General features: G+C 39.5%; 1 protein-coding gene and 1 long non-coding RNA gene across 2 annotated transcripts; one reads left to right on the top strand and one right to left on the bottom strand.

Annotated features, from left to right (window-relative positions):
- Window positions 1–14017: 14017 nt before the first annotated feature.
- On the bottom strand, window positions 14018–15693 carry LOC138877218 (uncharacterized). Its single transcript, XM_070156812.1, has 5 exons — window positions 15624–15693; window positions 15449–15543; window positions 15161–15355; window positions 14344–14799; window positions 14018–14227 (listed from the first exon to the last, which is right to left on the bottom strand). The coding sequence occupies exons 1-5, from the start codon at window positions 15691–15693 to the stop codon at window positions 14018–14020; spliced, it is 1026 nt and encodes a 341-aa protein (XP_070012913.1).
- A 3641-nt stretch (window positions 15694–19334) lies between these two features.
- Window positions 19335–20978, top strand: LOC104212731 (uncharacterized). The gene is made up of 2 exons (XR_707417.2): window positions 19335–19434; window positions 19817–20978. It is a non-coding gene; the product is annotated as an uncharacterized lncRNA (long non-coding RNA).
- Window positions 20979–21070: the final 92 nt, after the last annotated feature.

The raw sequence follows: 21070 nt of genomic DNA, 5'->3' as shown, positions 1-21070 counted from the left end.
GGAACCATGCTGCTGAGAACTGGTCGGTGCTCGAGGGCAATATCTAGTAATGTGCCTTGTGTCACCACAAGTAAAACTAGCCCTCGACTGTTGGGGCTAACAACCCTGAAAACTCTGAAGCGACGGTGCACTGATAGTAGCTGGTGGTGCACTATAGGACTACTGATCAGAATACTGCATATGAGAACCACGACCATTTGAAGCACTGTGAGAAACCTGAAGTGCTGGCTAAAAAGGCCTAGGAGGATGGCCTCTACCATAAGAATCCCTGCCTCCAAACTAGGCGCCACTGAATCTGCCTGAATGACGAGGCCTCTTGTCAGACCCCTGACCACCTCCCTACGACAAAATCATCTCCACTCTCCAAGCCACATTGGTCGCCTCCTGAAAAGAAATCTCATTCCCTGTCCCCTTAGCCATCTGAAGTCAAATCGGCTGATTAAGCCCCTCAATGAACCTCCTAACCCTCTATCTCTCGATACGATGTATGATAAGAGCATGACGGGCCAAGTCGATGAATCTAGTCTCATACTAAGTAACAGTCATAGAACCCTACTAGAGACGCTCAAACTGCCTCCGATAGATCTCTCGCTGGGTGATAGGGAGAAACTTCTCCAGAAATAGCTGAGTAAACTGCTCCCAAGTCAAAGCTAGCAATCCGGCTGGCCTAGCCAAACAATAATCTCTCTACCAAGTCTTAGCGGATCCAGACAAGTGGAAAGTAGCAAAGTCGACCCCATTGGTCTCCACTATCCCCATGTTCCTGAGAACCTCATGACAACTGTCTAGATAATCTTGGGGATCCTCAGAAGATGCACCGGTGAAAGTAGTAGTAAAGCGCTTGGTGAACATGTCCAATCTCTACAAAGCATCGACAGACATAGCTGCTCCATCACCGGTCTGGGCTACCACATCCGGCTGAACTGCTCCAACTGGCTGAGCTGCTGGAGTCTGAAACTAGGGAGACATCTGCTCCGGAGTGCGAGTAGCAAGAGTCTGGGCTCCTCCTCCAGCTTGAGAGATGGCTGGTGCTACAAGAAGCAAACCTGCCCGAGTGACACTCTCCATAAGGCCCACTAGATGGACCAGAGCATCCTGGAGTACTGGGGTAGCAATAAACCCCTCTAGGACCTGAGCTGGGCCCACCGGAACTGCCTGGGCTGAAACCTCATCATCAAAGTCAACCTGAGGCTCCGCCACTGGTGATGCTGCTCTGGACTGAGCTTTGCCTACCTCGGCCTCTAGCATGGCCTCGGCCTCGCCCTCTGCCCCTTGTAGGAGTTGCTGCTAGGGTCTCGGGCTATTGGTCGGTGGATGAGGAAGCGCATGTTCTCGCCATCTACGAAAGAACAGAGTAAAAATTCAATTGGCATTGAGAAACCAAACCGCATGACAGGAAATAATAAATGTGAAGTTTTTCCTAACTCCGTAGCCTTTGGGGGATAAATACAGACGTCTCCATACCGATCCCTCAGACTCTACTAAGCTTGTCCGTGAATTGTGAGACCTATGTAACCTAGAGTTCTGATACCAACTTGTCACGACCCAGATTTCCGGCCCTCGGGAGTCGTGATGACGTCTACTCGTGGAAGCTAGGCAAGCTGAATATTGCAACATTATCTCCCTTTTATTTAAACATATTAAACAATGTAAAATACTAAGTGGTTAAACAACGGAATAAGATTAAACAATCAAAAATGCGGAAGCCGAAACTTAATATTCCAACCAAACGCTGCTACATAATTTGAAGTACAATACTACCCAGAATTTGGTGTCACAAGTCACGGACTATCTAAGAACACTACAAACAAAGTCTCAATGAAATACATAAGTCTGTCTCTGAGTAAGTAAAAACAGAAAGAGAAAAGATAGGAGGAGACGCCAAGTCCCGCGGACGTCTGCAGGACTACCTCGGGTCGCCTGTGTGGACTGAAGACAGCACTCTCACTGCGGTCCAAACGCTCCGGTATTAGTATCTGCACAACTGACCCCATGTGCTGGTAAGTGCCTAGCCTAACCTCGGTGAAGTAATGACGAGGCTAGGACCAGACTACCAAATAAACCTGTGCAGTTAAATCATATACATCAAAAAGAGAAGCATAATATAAGGAGTGTTATACATCAATTACCAGCAAAGATAAGGAAATAGAAGAACATGTACATATGTAATACCGTTGCAAGCGTGCAACCCGATCCCATTTCATATGATACCATTGCAGGCGTGCAACCCGCTCCCATTTCTTATATTACTGTTGCAGGCGTGCAACCCGCTCCCATTTCGTATATTACCGTTGCGGGCGTGCAACCCGCTCCCATTTCATATATTACCGTTACAGGCGTGCAACCCGCTCCCATTTCATTTATCAACACCAATCCTAAAAGAATACTGGCAAGGGAACAATAGCAATATAACAATATCCCGGCAAGGGAACAATAATATTACAACAACATCCCGACAAGGGAACAATAATATCAACACAAACATCCCGACAAGGGAACAATAATATGACAATAACATCCCCGCAAGGGAGCAATAATAATAATCCTCATATGAAGAGAAATAAACCACAACGGGAGTCATAACAATTACAATACAAGCCTCACGGGCATGCTTGACACCGACGTATAGATACTCGTCACCATGCCTATACGTCGTATTCCACAGTTAACACGTAGCAACTAAGACACGACTCCTAATCTCTCAAGCTAAGGTTAGACCAAACACTTACTTCGAACTTCCACGGCCAACTCAAGTCTCAAACAAAGCTTTTCCTTTTGAATTTGGCTCCAAATCAATTGTATCTAGACATAATCGACTTAATAACATCAATAAATGCTAAACAATCCAATTCCAATACTTAATTATAGATTTCCGATCATTCTTCCCAAAAAGTCAAAAATCGACCCCGGGCCCGAATATGCAATTAGTTCCAAAATTCGACCCCAAAACGAGGTCTAAATCCCGATTATGCAAAAGCCCTAACTCTACCCATATCCCTAATTTTTTACCCTTAAGAACATGATTTAAGCCTAGAAATCTAATGTGTGTTAATGGAAATTGAAGAAAATGAGTCTAAGATTACATACCTACGAATTTTGTGGTGAAGTTCTCTTTCAAAAATCACCTAATTTGTAGTTTGGAAGATGAAGTTATGAAATTTTGGTGAAATCCCATTTTTGCTTCTGTTTTAAAATCACTGGGCAGACCTTCATCGCGTCTGCGCTGGGTCTGTCGCGTTCGGGATGGGTCAGGCCCAATTAGCCATCGCGTTCGCGATCACAGGCTCGCGTTTGCGGAGCTTTGACTCCTCGAGCCTTCGCGTTCGCGCAGAACAAAATCTCCTTCCCCCTGCCTGGGCCCAAAGGCCTTCGCGTTCGCGATAGCAGGTTCGTGTTCGCGAAGGGAAACACCCCCAAGGCTTCGCGTTCGCGTCCTATTTCTCGCATTCGCGTAGAAGGAAATTTCCTTTAGCCTGACTTACCCTTCGCGTTCGCGAGAGTCCTTCCACGAACGCGAAGAACAACACACCAGAACATCAGAAACTAAAAACCTGCAACTTTTTTCTAAGTTCAAAACCTTCCGAAACCCATCCAAAACTCACTCGAGCTCTCGGGGCTCCAAACCAAACATGCGTACTAACTCATAAACATCATATGAACTTATCTGTGCGATCAAATTGCCAAAATAACCTCTTAAACAACAAATTTAGCATAGAAATCTAAGAAAAATCTCAAAACTTTCAAAGTATCAATTTTTAAAACTACGGGTCCGAATCACCTCAAACGACTTCCGTTTCTTACCAAATTTCACAAACTCATCTTAAAGCACATATAAGACCTGTACCGCGCTCCAGAACCAAAATACGGGCCCAATACCATCAAGTTTTAAACATATTTCATTTTCAAAAACTCATAAATATTCTAGAAAATAATTTTCTTTAAAAATTCATTTCTCGGGCTTGGGACCTCAAAATTCGATTCCAGGCATACGCCCGAGTCCCATATTTTCCTACGGACCCTCCGAGACCGTCAAATCACTGGTCCGGGTCCATTTACCAAAAATATTGACCGAAATCAACTTAAATTTATTTTAAAGTCATAATTCATCATTTTTCACCGATTTTCACATAATAGCTTTTCGGCTACATGCCCGGACTGTGCACGCAAATCGTGGTGATGCTGAAGAGATTTTTAAGGCCTCGGAATGCAGAATTCATTTCTAAAACAAGTGATGACCTTTTGGGTCATCACATTTCGACTAAGCCTTGACCCTAGGTTCAAACCGGTGAAACAAAAGAGAAAGCCCCAATCTGAGGTAAAGCACACATTCATAAAGGATGAGGTAACTAAACTTCTCAAAATAGGGTCCATTCGGGAGGTAAAATATCCTGAATGGTTAGCCAATGCAGTCATAGTCCCTAAAAAAGGGAATAAACTTCGTATGTGTGTAGATTATAAGGAATTATACAAGGCATGCTCCAAAGATTCTTTTTCTCTGCCTAATATCGATCGCATGATCGACACCACGGATGGCCACGAGATCCTTACCTTTCTCGATGCCTATTCCGTATATAATCAAATTCAAATGAACCTGGAAGACCAGGAAAAAACATTATTTATCACCAAGTATGGAACATATTGTTATAATGTAATACCCTTTGGGCTAAAAAATACTGGAGCTAGTTACCAACGCCTAATAAATAAAATGTTCGAAGAACAAATAGGTAAGTCAATGGAAGTTTATATCGATGACATGCTAGTTAAGTCCCTGTGCGCAGAGGACCATTTAGCTCATTTGCAGGAAACGTTCGACATTTTGAGGAAATATAACATGAAGCTCAACCCCGAGAAATTTGCTTTCAGGGTCGGTTTGGGCAAATTCCTGGGCTTCATGGTGTCGAATCGGAGGATCGAGATCAACCCCGATAAAATCAAGGCCATCGAAGACATTACCGTCATGGAGAGTGTAAAAGCCGTGCAGAGGTTAACTGGACGGATAGCTGCTTTAGGGCGATTCATCTCGAGGTCGTCGGATCGAAGCAACAGATTTTTATCTCTACTCAAAAAGAAGAATGATTTTTCCTGGACCCCGGAATGCCAACATGCATTAGAGGAATTAAAGCGTTACCTGTCGAGCCCGCCACTGCTTCATAATCCTAAGGCAGATGAGAAACTTTGCTTATACTTGGAAGTATCAAAAATTGCGATAAGTGGTGTCCTAGTTCGAGAAGAGCAAGGTACACAATTTCCTATTTATTATGTAAGTCGAACCCTGGGAGAAGCAGAAACAAGGTATCCACACTTAGAGAAATTGGCACTTGCACTGATAAGCGCTTCTAGAAAGTTAAAACTATATTTTCAATGTCACCCCATATGCGTGTTAACCACTTACCCACTTCGTAATATTTTGCACAAGCCCGAACTGTCGGGCTGATTGGCCAAATGGGTCATCGAACTCAGTGGGTATGTTATCAAGTATCAACCCCGAAGGACCATCAAGTCTCAAATTTTGGCAGACTTCGTGGCCGATTTCACGCCAACCCTCGTACCCAAAGTTGAAAAAGAACTTTTGTTTAAATTAGGCACATCTTCGGGGGTGTGGAACCTTTTCAAAGACGTGCTTCGAATGTGAAGGGGTCTGGGCTAGGCATCCTTTTGAAGCTGCCCACGAGTAGCACTATTAGACAGTCTATCAAAAATTCTAGGTTGACTAACAATGAGGTCGAGTACGAGGCCATGATTGCATGTCTCGAGCTAGCTAAAAGCTTGGGAGCAGAAGTCATTGAAGCCAAGTGTGACTCTTTAATGGTGGTGAACCATGTAAACAAAACCTTCGAAGTTTGAGAGGATAGAATGCAAAGGTATTTAGACAAGCTGCAGGTAACTTTGCACCGTTTCAAGGAATGGATTTTACAGCATGTACCTCGAGAACAAAACAGTAAGGCTGTTGCACTTGCAAATCTGGGGTCATCAGTCGAGGAAGACGAGATCAACTCGGGGACTGTCGTTCAACTCTTGAGATCCATGATCGAGGAAGGTCATGCTGAGAAAAACTCTACAAGATTGACCTGGGATTGGAGGAATAAATATATTGAATACTTGAAGAACGGAAAGCTCCCATCGGAACCTAAAAAGTTGAGGGCCCTATAACCAAAGCTACTCGATTCACATTGGATGAAGATGGAACATTATACAGAAGGACATTCGATGGACCATTGGCAGTATGTTTAGGACTAGGAGACACTGATTGTGTTTTACGAGAGGTTCATGAAGGAACTTGTGGGAACCACTCTGGCACCGAATAGTTGATTCACAAAATCATTAGAGCAGAATACTACTGGGATAACATGGAAAAAGGCACTAAGGAGTTTGTTCGAAAATGTGATAAGTGTCAAAGGTTTGCACCGATGATCCATCAGCCCGGAGAACAACTTCATTCAGTCCTATCCCCGTGTCCATTCATGAAATGGAGGATGAATATCATTGGCCCACTGCCAATATCCCCAGGTAAAGCTAAGTTTATTTTATTTATGATTGACTATTGTCACACCTCCTTCTTCCGCCCCCGCGAGGGGTGAAGGAGTTTTCTCCAATTAAAGGACAGTCGAAACGGGGTTTGTTTATTTACTTCAGAGTCGTCACCTGGGAATTTTATGGCATCCCAAGTCACCGGTTTTAATCCCGAATCGAGGAAAATATGACTCTGTTTGTCATTCTGCGAACCAGAAATCCGAGTAAGGAATTCTGTTAATTCGGGAGAAGGTGTTAGGCATTCCCGAATTCCGTGGTTCTAGCACGGTCGCTTAACCATTTTTATACTTGGCTTAATTATCTCGATTTACTAAATACATTTTTTCTTGTTGCATGATTTTGTTACCGCTTTTGTTTAGATTGTTTACAATTATAGACCTTTCTTGAAACGAATCACGCGTACGCATATTCGTATTATATTTTTTTATAAATGTAAAGAATCGTGTCACGCATACGTGTACACAATAAGATTGATAATATTTTTTATATTTTTATTATAAAAAAAACTTATGTTCGAAATTGTGCTTAAAATAAAATTAAGAATATTCGTCACTCTTGTATGATTAAATAGTGAACTGCACATTTCGGGTTATATGAAATTAATTTAATATCCTCCGAAGAAACCCCTTTTTATTAAAAGTTTGCGCGAACGCATAATCCGAACTCCCTTTAGAAAATGTAATTAGGTCACGCGAACGTATCCCTAATTTCACAAAATATTCTTGATGGTAATATAAAATTTCTACAAATGTTTATTATATTCATCTATTTTTAAATATGAAAGTCATGGGAAATCACTGATTGGGACGCCTCCAAATTTCTTGAAAAGAATTCAAAATTTATTAGGTGTTGACCACAAGTTATATTTTAAACGTATGAATTATATACCTCAAAACTATTTAAATTTAAAGAATTAATGATATGAAAAATAAATAACGTGCAACTAAATTTACCATTTTATTCGTGAATACAGTATCCGTATTTTGTTTATGTATTTTTAGTACTTGATAATTATATGCACAATTTATTTGTTATTTTCCTAGTCTTAAGACTAAGTGTATATGTTTGAAAATTTACCAAAAAGCGAATTACGTGCAAAACTAGGAAAGAATTAATTGATAAACAAACTAATAGTTTTCGAAGAATTTTCATTGTTCTATTCAGAGCGAACTCTATTTTGTATATCTTTGACTTAAATGTTGCATTTTAGTATTTATAAACCCGACCTTCTTCTACACAACTAGTTTTTAGTCCAAAGGTCAAATTATTTGGTTAGTTTGCTTACAATGATGGAATTTGGGATAAATAAAATTAAACCAATTTTCTTTATCTCGACTTATGCAAGCTATTTACAAATACTAAATCTACACTTTGTGAAATCATTGACATTATTTTATATACTATTTTTAAGAAATGAATTAATCGCATTCCTAAAATAAATGGGTCATTTGTTATTAAGAAAAAAGAACTAATCTACAAATTGATTTAATAAAATGACATTACATATAACGTAATTATACATCTGAACCATCCGTAATATTCCAATATCGTAAACGTAACGGATTATATTAATTCACCTCTCACCTATGGTTATACGCATAACCGTTATCACGCCATATACGAACAAAATACAACTTACATCATCTAGCTTTAAACAAAAATCGGATGTTTGACGAGATATACTAGTAATGTGGTTTCTTGATATTTCCATACTATCCTATACTTAGCCAACAAGATTACAAAATTTAATTAATGGTCAGCTTTCTGCCATGTTCCCTATCTTGACAATTCGAAAATAAATGTTATCACTAAACTTCAAAATAAATAAGATTACCGCAGAATTTATACTACTTCAAAAGGCCAATTGGCTAATATCTCTCATGTCAAGTATAATACTATATTAACTAACTAAAACAAAAACTGAAACTTAACTAATAGATTTAAATGAGTAGAGGACATAATTGCAATTCCAAACTTCATTTACTTGCAATATTGAAACTTTTCATGACATGAGTCTACAGATATGTACCTGGAAATAAGGGTAAAAGAGGTAATACTTCAGCAATAGCAGCAACAGAAACCCAACAGCAGAAAAATACCAATGATTCAACAGATTTGAGCAAAAACAGCAAGACCCGTGAAAACCAGACGCACAGTAGCAGGAATCTTAGGAAATTTCAGATTCAAACCAAACAATATCAACAAACAAACCCGGACAGATTCAAGGAAACAGTATTTCTGATTTTTAAAACTTAGGAAAAGCAAACTGAAACTCTCAATCTCCAAAAATCAACCTTAACACTAGCTTCTAATGTAAAATTCTATTTTTGCTTTTCTGATTTCTCTCTTTCTGTTTTTTTTTTTTGTATTCTCTGTGTGTATATTCTGTCTCCCTTCCTGTCTCTTTTCTCTCTTCTTTTCTCTTCTGTCCTCTCTATCTGTTTTGCCCTAAATCAGTCCCTAACACCCCTTCTTATACAACTTATTTTCCTTCTTTCCAGCCTACTGCCCGGACCCCCCTTTTTCTTTTCAAATCAGTTTTTTCCACTCAATCTGCCACTATAACTGCTTTTTCTAATTAATCAGCCACTAAGGACAACTTTTCCCTTAATTTCAGCCCCTTCCACTTTCTTTGGTTTCCCATTAGGATTAATTAATACTCCACTGATAAAGCACTAGCAATAAAGTATCATGGTAACTGTTTTATTCCCCAAACACCCCTTAACTACTTCTGAAAAATCTCAAAATACTGCCCCTAATACAAAATCAGAATCCAATACAAAACAGATTTTACAATATGTTCAAACTTAATTATCAACACTAGTTTCTGATTGAACAGCTATAACCAAATCCTAAGGTTTTAATGCAGAAAAACATTTAGATTTCCAATTCAGAACAATATTTACAGAATTTTTAACTAATCGGGTAATTAACAATCAGAATTAAAACCAAACAGAATGTTGAATGATTCAGTTTATACAGACAGACTTATCAATGAAGATTCATCAAATGATTGCATATTATAACTGACATTGATCAGCAAATAATGAAAACAAGCAAATCAAATAATTTCAGGATTATTGCCAGAATCAAGGATTTTACGGAAACTAATTAATCGACACCACTTATTAATCGACTGCACACTACAATTGACACTTAAACAAATTAGTAACAAAGCAACTATCAAACAGTGTTATTGACGAATTTATAGACTAACAGGGAATTAAGTAAGCGACACAATTTAGGACTCGATTTCACCATTTATAACACATACAGTTAAGACGACTATAAATAACAGACAAAATTGGACCAAATAAAAGGTCCTTTGAAAATAAATAGAGTCAGTGTGACTTAACAACAACCAAAATCAACATAGTAAATAAACAGATACGTAAATAATGAAAACAAACACGAAGGAAAGAATAAAAATACCTCATAATAACAGAATCAATACGGACCCAGTCTTTGAAACTCTGATTCGGACATTTTGAAATCAAACAGACCATAGTCGAAGTATTCTCAATTGAAAATACTTCGATTAAGGTCGATTAGACCCCAACCTTCTATTCAATTTGGGCAGAATCCAAAATTTGGGATTTTAGGGTTCTTGAAGGTCTGATTTAGGGCTCAACCATTTCTGGTCAAATTCGAACCAAGCTAAGTTTGGTTTGGTTACGAGTGAGGTTAGGAGAGTGACTGGTGTGGGTTTGGGGTGCATTGGGGTAGGTTTAAGTTATGCTCGAATCTTCGATTGAAGATTCGAGATGATGTAGAGTGATTCGAGGTGAACAACTAACAGATCTGTAACGAGGGCGTTTAAGGGGTGCTATGGTGTTAATTAGGGACTGGTTGGTTTGGATCTGAGTTTGGCTCGAATCTTCAAATGAAGATTCGAGAAACTCCAGGAAGATTCGAGCTCAGTGGTTACCAGATTTGGATAGAGGATGGTCAGGGGGACTTAGGGTGTTGGTTTGGTGACCGGCAGCGTAGTTGACGCCGAGTTTCAGGCGAGGGTGATCTAGGGCGGCTAGGGTTTGAGGGAATCATCTTAGGGACGATGATGAACAGGAGAGGGAGGGGGGGTGTTTGGTTAGGGGGCTGGGGTATGAATTTAACTTATATAGGGGAGAGGTGGTCTGATCTCGTCCGTTGAATCAGGTAAGATCTACGGTCGGGATCAATTCATTTAACTAAACGGTGTCGTTTTGGTTTTAGTGGGGATTGGGTCGGTCTCAGATGTAGGTGGGTCGGGTATAGAGGACTGACCTGGAACCATCAGATCAAAAATCAATGAACGGCCCCGATTAAATTCAATCATACGACGTCGTATGGTTTAATTAAAGATCTGAACTAGACCGTCGGATCTATTTGATCAACGGTCCAGATGGAAAATGCCAATGCGACGTCGTTTGGTTGCCTTTGGGTTGACAGATTTGGGCTGGGTAGGAAGTGCAATTCCTTGGGCTTAAAACAGGCCCAGTCCGATTCTTTTCCTTTTCTTCTTTAATTTTCTGATTTAAATATAATTCCTAATTAATTGTAAAATCTACATACAACCACAAATATTAACTAATACTTACAATAATTAACATTCAAATCAAAGAAACAATGAAATCACATAAGGGCACATTTAAATGACAAAATTACAACAATTACATATTTTTTGTGATTTTTCTTTTTTGTAAAACTTGTTAATTCCTAAATTGAAAAACTAAATCCTAAATGCACATGCAACACATATTACTTTATATTATTTTTGCATAAAATTACACACGCAAACAAACAAGAAAACCGTACAATATTTCCTAAAAATAACACATAATCAAAAAAAAAATTCGGGAGTTATTTTGGGGTAATTTGTATGAAGCAAAAATCACGTGCTCACAACTATTTCTCTAAATGGGTTGAAGCACATGCGTTCGAGAAAGTGAGAGATAAAGAGGTTATAGACATTTTATCGTATGTCGATTTGGGATACTCGCCGAAATAGTGTGTGACAATGGAAAACAATTTATCGGCAACAAGGTAACGAAATTCCTCGAGGATCACAAAAAGAAAAAGGATATTATCAATGCCATATCATCCTAGTGGGAATGGATAGGCCGAATCGACGAACAAGACTATCATTCTATGATTAAAGAAAAGGTTGAACGACGCCAATGGAAAGTAGAGAGAAATGTTACCCAAAGTCCTTTGGGCATATCGAACAACATCGAAGTCTAGTACAGGAGCGACCCCGTTCTCCTTAGTATATGGCTTCGAGGCCTTGATTCCAGTCGAAGTCGGGGAACCTAGTGCCAGATTTAAACATACAATTGAAGAATCAAATCACGAGGCTATGAAACTAACCTTGGGCTATTGGATGAAAAATGAGAAGTTGCGCTCGTTCGAATGGCTGCGCAAAAGCAAAGAATTGAGAGATATTATAATAGAAGAACCAACCTTCGCCACTTCGAAATCGGGGACTTAGTTCTGAGGAAAGTCACCCTCAACACTTGAGACCCAAATGAAGGGAAATTAGGCCCAAATTGGGAAGGACCATATCAGGTCCTTGATATCATCAGATAGGGATCTTACAAACTCGACACAATGGAGGACGAACAATTGCCAAACAATTGGAATGTATCACTCCTCAAACGGTATTATTGCTAAGGTATGACTTTCACCCTTTCCATTTGTATTTGATACTAACTTATTGCAGGTGTTCAATCGAAGACGTTGAGAAATTCTTCAATACGAAGACCTTAGGTTTTAAAGCACACGTTGCGCTCTTTTTCTCTTAGATCAGTTTTTATCCTAAATGGGTTTTTTTCCGGTGAGATTTTTAACGAGGCAACAATTATGTGCTACCTGAGGAAAATTCAACAGTATCCAAGGCTTCTTTGCAATCAACTTTGGATACTGGGGGGCATCACCCTCGGATGATATATTTTCGAGGAAAGTACTTTATGTCAAAAAGTCTCGATAGGGAAACTTTGTAATGGGCCAAACGGTCGATAAACCGTGTCCATATAAATTAGTCGAACCTCAATGGCAAAACATGTGCGCATGTATAAATTATTCAAAGACACATTATTTCTATATCAAACATCTTGTGTCACAAAGAAAACTTTCTACTACACGAGCTCCGTACTTATGATTTTGTGAGAAATGTCTCAAGGGCCAAGCGCAAATATACCTCGAACACTCGGGGACTGTCATCGACAATCGACATATTTGAGTTATCTAAATTCGAATTCATAAGACCATAAAGAGGCACCCCTCGATCTATAGGCCAAGGCCATCATTCTCTGGGACTAACACTTATCACCCTCGGATGTTATATTTTCGAGGAAAGTACTTCATGTCGAAAGGTCTCGATCGGGAAACATTGTAATGGGCGAAATGGTCGAATGAAACGTGTCCATATAAATTAGTCGAACCCCGATGGCAAAACATGTATGCATGTATAAATTATTCAAAAAGCATTATTTCTATATCAAACATCGTGTGTCTCAAAGAAAACTTTCTACTATATGAGCTCTGTACTTATAATTTTGTGAGAAATGGCTCAAGGGCTAAGCACAAATATACCTCAAACACTCGGGGACTGTCATCGACAATCAACATATTCGAGTTATCTAAACTTGAATTCATAAGACCTCAAAGAGGCACCCCTCAATCTATAGGCCATGGCCATCATTCTCAGGGACTAACACTTCGAACAAGTTCAAAGTGTTATTGGGGAATAAGCCCAAGAGGCACACCCAAAGGCTACGGCCAAATTAATGCGGCTCGAAGACGTCCGAATCCCGCAATCAAAATAGGCCTTCAAATTCTTTGAAAAACTAGCTAAAAAAGGCTACCCTCGGCAAATAATAAGAAGGGCTTCGATAAAATCAATCCTCAAAAATCCTTAAAGAGGTATCGAATAATCTTAACACAAATATGCTAAGGCAAAAAAAGCAGAAGGGTTCCAATCAACATAATGGGTAAAAAATACATGCTAAGATATACAAAAAAAATTACAAAGTATTTAAGCCGAAAGAGGGGAATAAAAACCATATTTTATAAGCCATATCGGCCCAATCTAAAGAGCTTAAGGGCCAATACACTTAGAGTTTGAGATCATATTCTCACTCCATCCAAACCTAAGGGTTCGACTATTCCCAACCCAAATACAAACTGACTTGACTACGACTCAGGGACTCACTATTATCTGACACAAACCCTAAAGGGCTTATGCCTCAAGTTCGAAAACTCGACTGTGGTGACTTCGAGGAAGCCACCCAAAACCAAAGTATCGAACGCACCATTTAAAGCATAAGATCGTGCAAAAATTTTACAAGGCAAGAGAACATGATCGAAGACAAAACTTGAGAAGACATTCAAAAGGGAAAGTTTCTTTATATATATATGGGCAAAAATATGTACAAAGGACCGATGGGGCTCTTACAAAAAGAAAAGGAAAAATAAAGTCCTAACTATGCCCGAGACTGGTTTCTCCCTAAGGGGTAGCTTCTCCTTCGGGCCCCTTATCGTTATCGGACCCACCTTGGCTGCCTTCATCATCATCTTCATCATCGGAGGAGACAAGAAACCTAGCATCAGCTTCAAGCACCTTAGCATGAGCTAGCTCTTTGGAGAGATCAAAAACTCGAGCGTGGATTTCCTCGAGGGTCTCCCTCCGGGATTGGCACTTTGCCAAGTCATTGCTCTGTCGGTCTCAATCGGAAGCCTCCCTCAGTTGCGTTTGAGCAGCCTCGGCATCGGCCAAGTACATGGTATGGACTTGTAAGCCGCAATCTTCATCTTTTCGACCTCCGCCTTGACCTTAGCAAGCTCGACTGCATGCTCTTTGATCCTTTTAGCCCTGGCTGAATTTTTCTCTTTAGCAACCCGAAGTTGGATCTCGGCCGATAACAGTTTGTCAGAAGCAGCCTCTTTCTCCGGAGCAAGGTGGTCCATGTTCTCCTTCCACCGATCACAGTCAGCTTTGATTTGATCGACTTCCCATCGAAGCAGCTCGATCCTTTCCAGCTTTTGCTGCAACTGAGATACTGAAGTATTAACCTCCACAGTAGGATCGAGACCATACTCTTTCAAAATGATAGTTACCTGCTCGTCTAGCTCAGCCTCTTCCTTACGAGCCTGGGCCAAGTCTGCTTGAAGGTCCCTGAGCTCCTCCTCCTTTTGACCGCAAAAGAGCTTCAAAGCATTTCTCTCCTCCGAGGTCTTCTGGAGCTCAGCCTCGTATTGGATCAGATTGGCCCTAAACTTGGTGAAAGCCTACCGAAAAAGAAAGATATAAGGTAAGATAAAGGGAGAAGAAGAAAAGGAAAATTGCAACAATGAGAATTAGTAATAACTCGATATAAAAGGCGTTGGGCCTCTTCAAAAATGGTGGATGTATTGTTGATATCGGCAGCAGCATCAACCCAGTAAAGCAATCTCGGAAGGGATCCTCTTTACTAGGGACTCCGCCTATGTCAGGCATATGTAGAGCCCGAGCATCCCTTATGGCCTTCTCAGAAAAGGCTGATAGAGAGAGAGAGTAACCTATTGTCATGGCCCCGAGATAATTGCTCGGGGTGCTCTGATTAGCCCTGGGGGTCTCATAACCGGCCCCCTCTGGCATGTTTGTTAGTACCCGAGGGATAATCTCTACCTCAGGCGATTTGGGGGCTTTCCCCGAATCTTTCTTCGAAGACGCCTCATCATGAGATAGGGTCTCAAAAACCTTCTTTGACTTTGAAGGCTTGGCGACCTCGGTCGGTATCCTTGCTCGAACCACCAGCGCCGAGTCGTTGCCCTCATCTTCATCTTCATCTTCTTCTTCTCCCAGCTAGCAGGTCGACTCTACAGTCATAGGGATGAGATTTATCCTGCATCTTCAAACTGGATCTCTTGTAGGTTGGGGATCCTCGGACTCTGAGACCCTCTTCCTCTTATTATCTTTACCTGACTTCGGGGCCGGGGACTCGATTTCTTCCCCAGGCAGGGCCAGCCTCATTTCAGCGGCATCTCTGATAACTGCATAAAAGAAAGTCAAGTGTAAATAAAGAGAAGCATTACAAAAAGAGAGGGATCGAAAGCTTACAAAATAAACTTACCATGATGCTTGGCTTCCCATCTGCCCTTTGCCAAGTCACGCCAGCAGCGCTCGGCATAAGAGAAAGTCATAACCAACTTTTGAACCAAGTCTTCGAGGTTGATGACCACGTGAGGCATCTAAGCAACCGTTGTGAAGTAGGTGAAGGCATTAAATAAAGAAAAATATGGAGTTCGAAGACTAATGGATAAAAAACATCACTTACGTTTGGGGTTTCACTTCTCTAGGAATGACAATTTCTCCTCTAGGATGAGGTTGCAGGTCCTAACCCGCATGAACCGGCTCATCCAACCCCGATCTTTGTCCTCATCGTTGCTCGCAAAAAAGGCCTTCATCGCTCGGTGTTGGAGCTTGATCAACCCTCCAAAACGACGAGGTCGATATAACAATATTAAGTGGTTGAGGTGAACTTCAGCCCCTTGTCTTTGCTGGAAAAGAAGCGAAGCATGATCACTATGCGCCAAAATAAGGGGTGAACCTGGCCTAGGGTGACTTGGTACCTCTTGCAAAAATCAATAATAACTGGGTCGATAGGACCCATCGTGAAGGGTAAGTATAGATACTTAGGAACCCTTCCACGTGAGTGGTAATGCTCTCTTCATGATCGGGGATCTGTACCACGACCTCGCCCTCCAGCCACAATCTCTCTTCACAGCCTCAAGATATTTCGCTGTTATCGAGCAAATATATCTCGACAAGTGCTCACATCGTCTAGGGATCGATGGAGTTATCAACTTTGAAGTCGGAGTTAAGGATGCAAGGGCCGAGAACATACTCGTGAGGGAGCGGTTCCACCGGCGTTTTACCACTGGCCGACCGGAAAAAAGAAGAAGAAGCTTTTTCCTTTTGTGGAACGGACTTGGAGGTTTTCGCCATTGATTTAGATAGAAGGAAGCAGAAAGAGATGAAAATTGGTGTTTTGGTACTAACGGAATTGACTCAACGGGTGGTGAAAGAGAAGAGATGGAGAGTGGAAGAGACTTAGAAAGCTTGGTGAAGGTGGAAGTAAAGTATTGTTGGCCCAAGTAAAGGTTGGTTTTGAAGACTAACAAAGGAACTCAGGCATGAACCAGGTCCATCCCTTGTATGCATAGAAACGAACATGTTCGAGCATGTGAGATGCATGTGAAGGAGATAAGCTTAACTTGGTATATTGTATATCTCCTGATCGAAAAGGTTGCATAATTGATAAGGAGAAGGACTCCTTAATCAAAGAGAATACTATCCAAGATAGGTAAGGAGTTAGAAGTTGAAATCAACTAGAACTCTTCCACCAAGAAAGAATAGCATTAGAACTCTAGTTATTTGTTCATCTACTAACTCTATAAATTGCAGGATATTCTCACATTACCAGTGTGGCACAAACGCAAAAGTTAAACGTGAATTGAGAGCAAAATAGCAAGGCAATTTTGCAAGCAGTTCGTGTGTGATTCAAGTGTGCAAACCTGAGGCTACATGGATCAGATAAAAAAATCAGCATCAAGTGTCTGTCTTTTGTTCTAGTTCAATTATCGTAGGTGTTTTCATATTGTACTTTTCAGCTTTATCTAGAGGCAATTGTAATAGGTACTCAGAGTTTCAAGTTAGAGTTAACTTGAAGTTGTCGCAACAGTTAGAGGTTGTGTGCTACAACGGGATTAGAGTTAGTCTTAGGTTTACAAAAGAGTTTTTGTAAATGCAGTTTTTGGCTCAGTGATTTAATGGAGAGTTTGGAAAAATCTTACTGGAAAGTAGGTCGTGATTTTTTTACCTTTTGAGCCAGGTGTTTTTCATGTAAAATACTTGTGTTCTTTACTTTCTGCATTTACTATTTCTGCAATAGTAGGTTAAGGAACACTTAGAAGAACCAGGTCCTTCCATAATCAATTTAAGCGAAAAATTGGTCACTGCACAAATCACCCCCCTCTTGTGTGGTATTGAAGTATACAATATCAAGTTTTGATTCAACCAGGAAGCCGGTGTTTATAGGCTCACGGCGACAGTTCGGTGGTGCTAGTGGACAACTATCACTGGCAAGCATTAATGGTTTGGGAACTGTACCAACAGGACGTTTCGGTTACCTCGTTCGCTTACATCATAAGGATGACGTCGTTCTCGGGGTATCCAGAAAATCGAGGATCAAGTCATTTTTTATCATTTTATTCTAAGCAACGAGGGTACTATCTGTGTACGATGGAAATCGAGGCCACCCAATTTCGTCATTCGATGGAAAAAGTGATACCACGTCGGAAGATCAGGACGTCGAGCTCGGGGTCGAAGTTCCTTTCCAAGATCGAGGTCGATATCACTTACCGAGGTTAGAAGAAGGCATACTTCGAGATGATGCCATTATAATTCAGTAACAGAAAGAGAGAGATACCCGCAACAGACCAGAGATCACAGCGTGAATTTCGGAATGGATTGGTCTTCGACAGTTAATCAGTTGTCAAATATGATTTCCTACTATACTTAGAAGTGTACCTTATTTAGGACTCCCCTATTATATAAAGGGGGATCTCATTCATTTGTAATCATCATTATTCACTGAGAAGAATATATACACTCATTACTTGCTATTTCGCTTACTATTCATAAAAGTTGCTTTATCATTTGTTATTCTTATTATCACACCCCGAGGCTATCACAGGTCGGGTCGAAATTTGGCTAGCATACTGGTTTGATCTATTTTATTCTCTAATTTATCTATTTAATTTCTTGTTTATCAATTGACATTGGATTGAATCATATATCCTTAAAATTACAATATAAATTTAATTGTTACTCGAATTTTAGGGGAAACATGCATATAATTTATTCGTACATAGGCATGAGCATACGTGCCCGCTTTCATTGTCTTTTGGTGGGAGACTTAACTTCACTTTTTGATGTTCAAAGGGGGAAAAGATCATAACCTAAGGTTCCCTAAATATTATTAGTAATATTATTTTGCTTAATAAAACCTTTAATTGAATCAACGTTCAACACTTCACCAACCTCACCAGCCATTATTTTTTTAGTATTCAAAGTCTCTTTCTCGGTGGGCCTGAATGTCCACTTTCTTGTTGATTGATGCAGGATTTCGTTCATTTTATTACTTTGTTAACGTGATTTGATTGCATTCTTATCTCTTGATAGTGCATTGGCCTCATTAAACTAATGATATTATTCGATGTGAATATTTAGTCTCGTATTTACCTGGAATTTTTGTAATTTGGTTAAAGTTTGTACCATAACATAGTAATAAGTGCGAATGTTAGGTTAAAAATAAGTATTCCCCCAATAGAATGAGAAGGATATAAATGATTCATAATGATCCTTTTAAATTTGATGTGATATTATTTTTATCTAGATATTTTTCAACCATACTCTGATTATTTTTTTATTATTACTAATATAATGACAAGTGAAATAAAATTTTCCTTTTGTGTCCCACCAACATCATTAAAAGAGATGCAGTGCTATAACATAGATTGTTATGTCAATTCTCTTTTGTTTCATTTTAAAATGAAAAACTAATACTCCAAAAAAGAGAGAACCTCTTTTGTTATGTCCCAAAAATTTATTAAGTGGGTAGAAAAATAAAACAAAGTTCAAAGTCAAACCATTTGATTAGCAATTGGCTATATCAAGGAATGGACATTTCCTCACTTGATAAAAAGTTATATAAAAAATGGAGAGACGTAAAAATAAAATAAAAATTAAAAAAATAAAAGAGCAAGAAAGGGGAAAAAAAAGAGAGGACAAACACACTACGCCTAGTGCTTGTCAAATCTTAATTGAAACATGAAATGAAGAGTAAGGAAGAAATAGAAGGCATAAGGAAGAAATGGAAGGTATGGATCTACTTCTAACCAATCTTCAGTAATTCAGGCGTCATAATTTTTTTTTATTCATTTATATTATCAAAAATATTTTTTATTAGCTAGGTTGTTTCAGGAGAACGTGGTACTAGGGGTGTGCATTCGAATCGGTTTATCGATAAATCGAATCGATTATTTGTTATCGGTTTATCGATTTATTGATTTCGATTTCGATTTCGAAGTTTTTCTTATCGAGTTATCGATTTTGATTTCGATTTTATCTTATTCTGTTATCAGTATATCGATAAACCGATAAGATATACTAAAAAGACAAATATACCCTTGTTCTATAATACTACCCTTTCCTTCACTAAGTCCCTGACCAGCTAACCCTATTATTTCCTCTCTTCTTCAGCACTGCTTTCTCTTCAGTCTTCAGTCTTTACTTTCTGCTTACAAAGTACAAACCTAGCTCTGTTCTATCATCACTCAGCACTATCAAATCGAGATCTATTCTGTCGGAAAGTTAGTCGCCGTTGATTATCGCCGTTTCCGGTACTCCTAATTTCTTTCTTCAACTTTTTTTTTCTCTTCTATTTGAAGGAATGCTTTCTGTGCAAATTTTTCTATTTCGTTATTATTGGTAGTAAATACAGTGATTTATATGGCCACAACGTGATTGTCTAAGTTCTTGATTTAAAGATGAACTTAGAATGCTTAAGGTTTCATTTTCATGATCCTATGTTAATGTTTTCACATATAGTAAAGCTAAATTGCTTACGCCGGAGCCTTTGCAGTATTTATCGAGAAAACATGGTAATGATCTTTAATTTTTTAGTTTTTGTCCATGCAACAAGTAAATCTGGATTAGTAATTGACTTAGAAATTTAGAAATTTTCCATCGACGTTCATTTCCACTAAGCTAGATGGAGTTAAATAAAATTTAGAAATTTTCCATCGACCTTCATTTCCACTGAGCTATAGAATCTTGAACATAGTAATTGTCTACAAAAGGTTGAACTATGACATACAGTGAACCTAGTGGAGAAAAAATACAATTGTAGATCCTGGCAGTTGACTGGCATCCCCTGCCCTCATACCATCAGGGCACTAAAATACGAGAAAGAGGATCCAATGACTGAAATTAGTTGGTGGCACAGCAAGGAAGCTTACCTGATGACATATAGGGCCAAGTTGATACCTGTTAGAGGTGAAAAGTTCTGGAAAGTATTACCAGAACATGCTATGGACCCTCCTCCATGTGCCAAAACTGTTGGAAGGCCAAAAGTCAAAAGAAATAGGGAGAAGGATGAGGTTAACAAGAGACAAGGAGAATGGGCTACATCAAGAAGGGGAACTAGAATGACATGCAACATTTGTGGTGAACTGGACCACAAACCCTTTTATTTAGCAGTTGTTTCTTAAATATGTTTTGATGGCTGGACAGTGTTGTTTTGTAGCAGCAGTAAACTAAAATTTTGATGCAGTGTTATTTCTGTTAGCAGCAGTAAATTAATATTACATTAGTGCTGTTTGTTTTGATATTTTGCTGGACAATGTTGTTTTGGTTTAGTTTTCATAGCAGTGCTATTTTGTTGCAGCTATTTTGATAGTGTTTGTTTTGTTGATAGCAGTGCTGGTAGTTTGCTGGGAAGTAGATTGATGTGTA

The sequence above is a fragment of the Nicotiana sylvestris genome, chromosome 1 (assembly GCF_000393655.2).
Source record: "Nicotiana sylvestris chromosome 1, ASM39365v2, whole genome shotgun sequence".
NCBI classification, from domain to species: domain Eukaryota; kingdom Viridiplantae; phylum Streptophyta; class Magnoliopsida; order Solanales; family Solanaceae; genus Nicotiana; species Nicotiana sylvestris.
This window is presented reverse-complemented; position numbering and strand designations above follow the sequence as displayed.

Bases quoted from the DNA above. Each gene is read 5' to 3' on its own strand.
- LOC138877218 (XM_070156812.1), bottom strand. From the start codon at position 15,693: ATGACTTTCTCTTATGCCGAGCGCTGCTGGCGTGACTTGGCAAAGGGC. The intron at 14,800-15,160 runs GTACTAACAAAC...CTTTTTCGGTAG, and splicing joins AGGTAGAGATTATCCCTCGG to GCTTTCACCAAGTTTAGGGC. The intron at 14,228-14,343 runs GTCAAGGCGGAG...TGAGACCGACAG, and splicing joins ATGCAGTCGAGCTTGCTAAG to AGCAATGACTTGGCAAAGTG.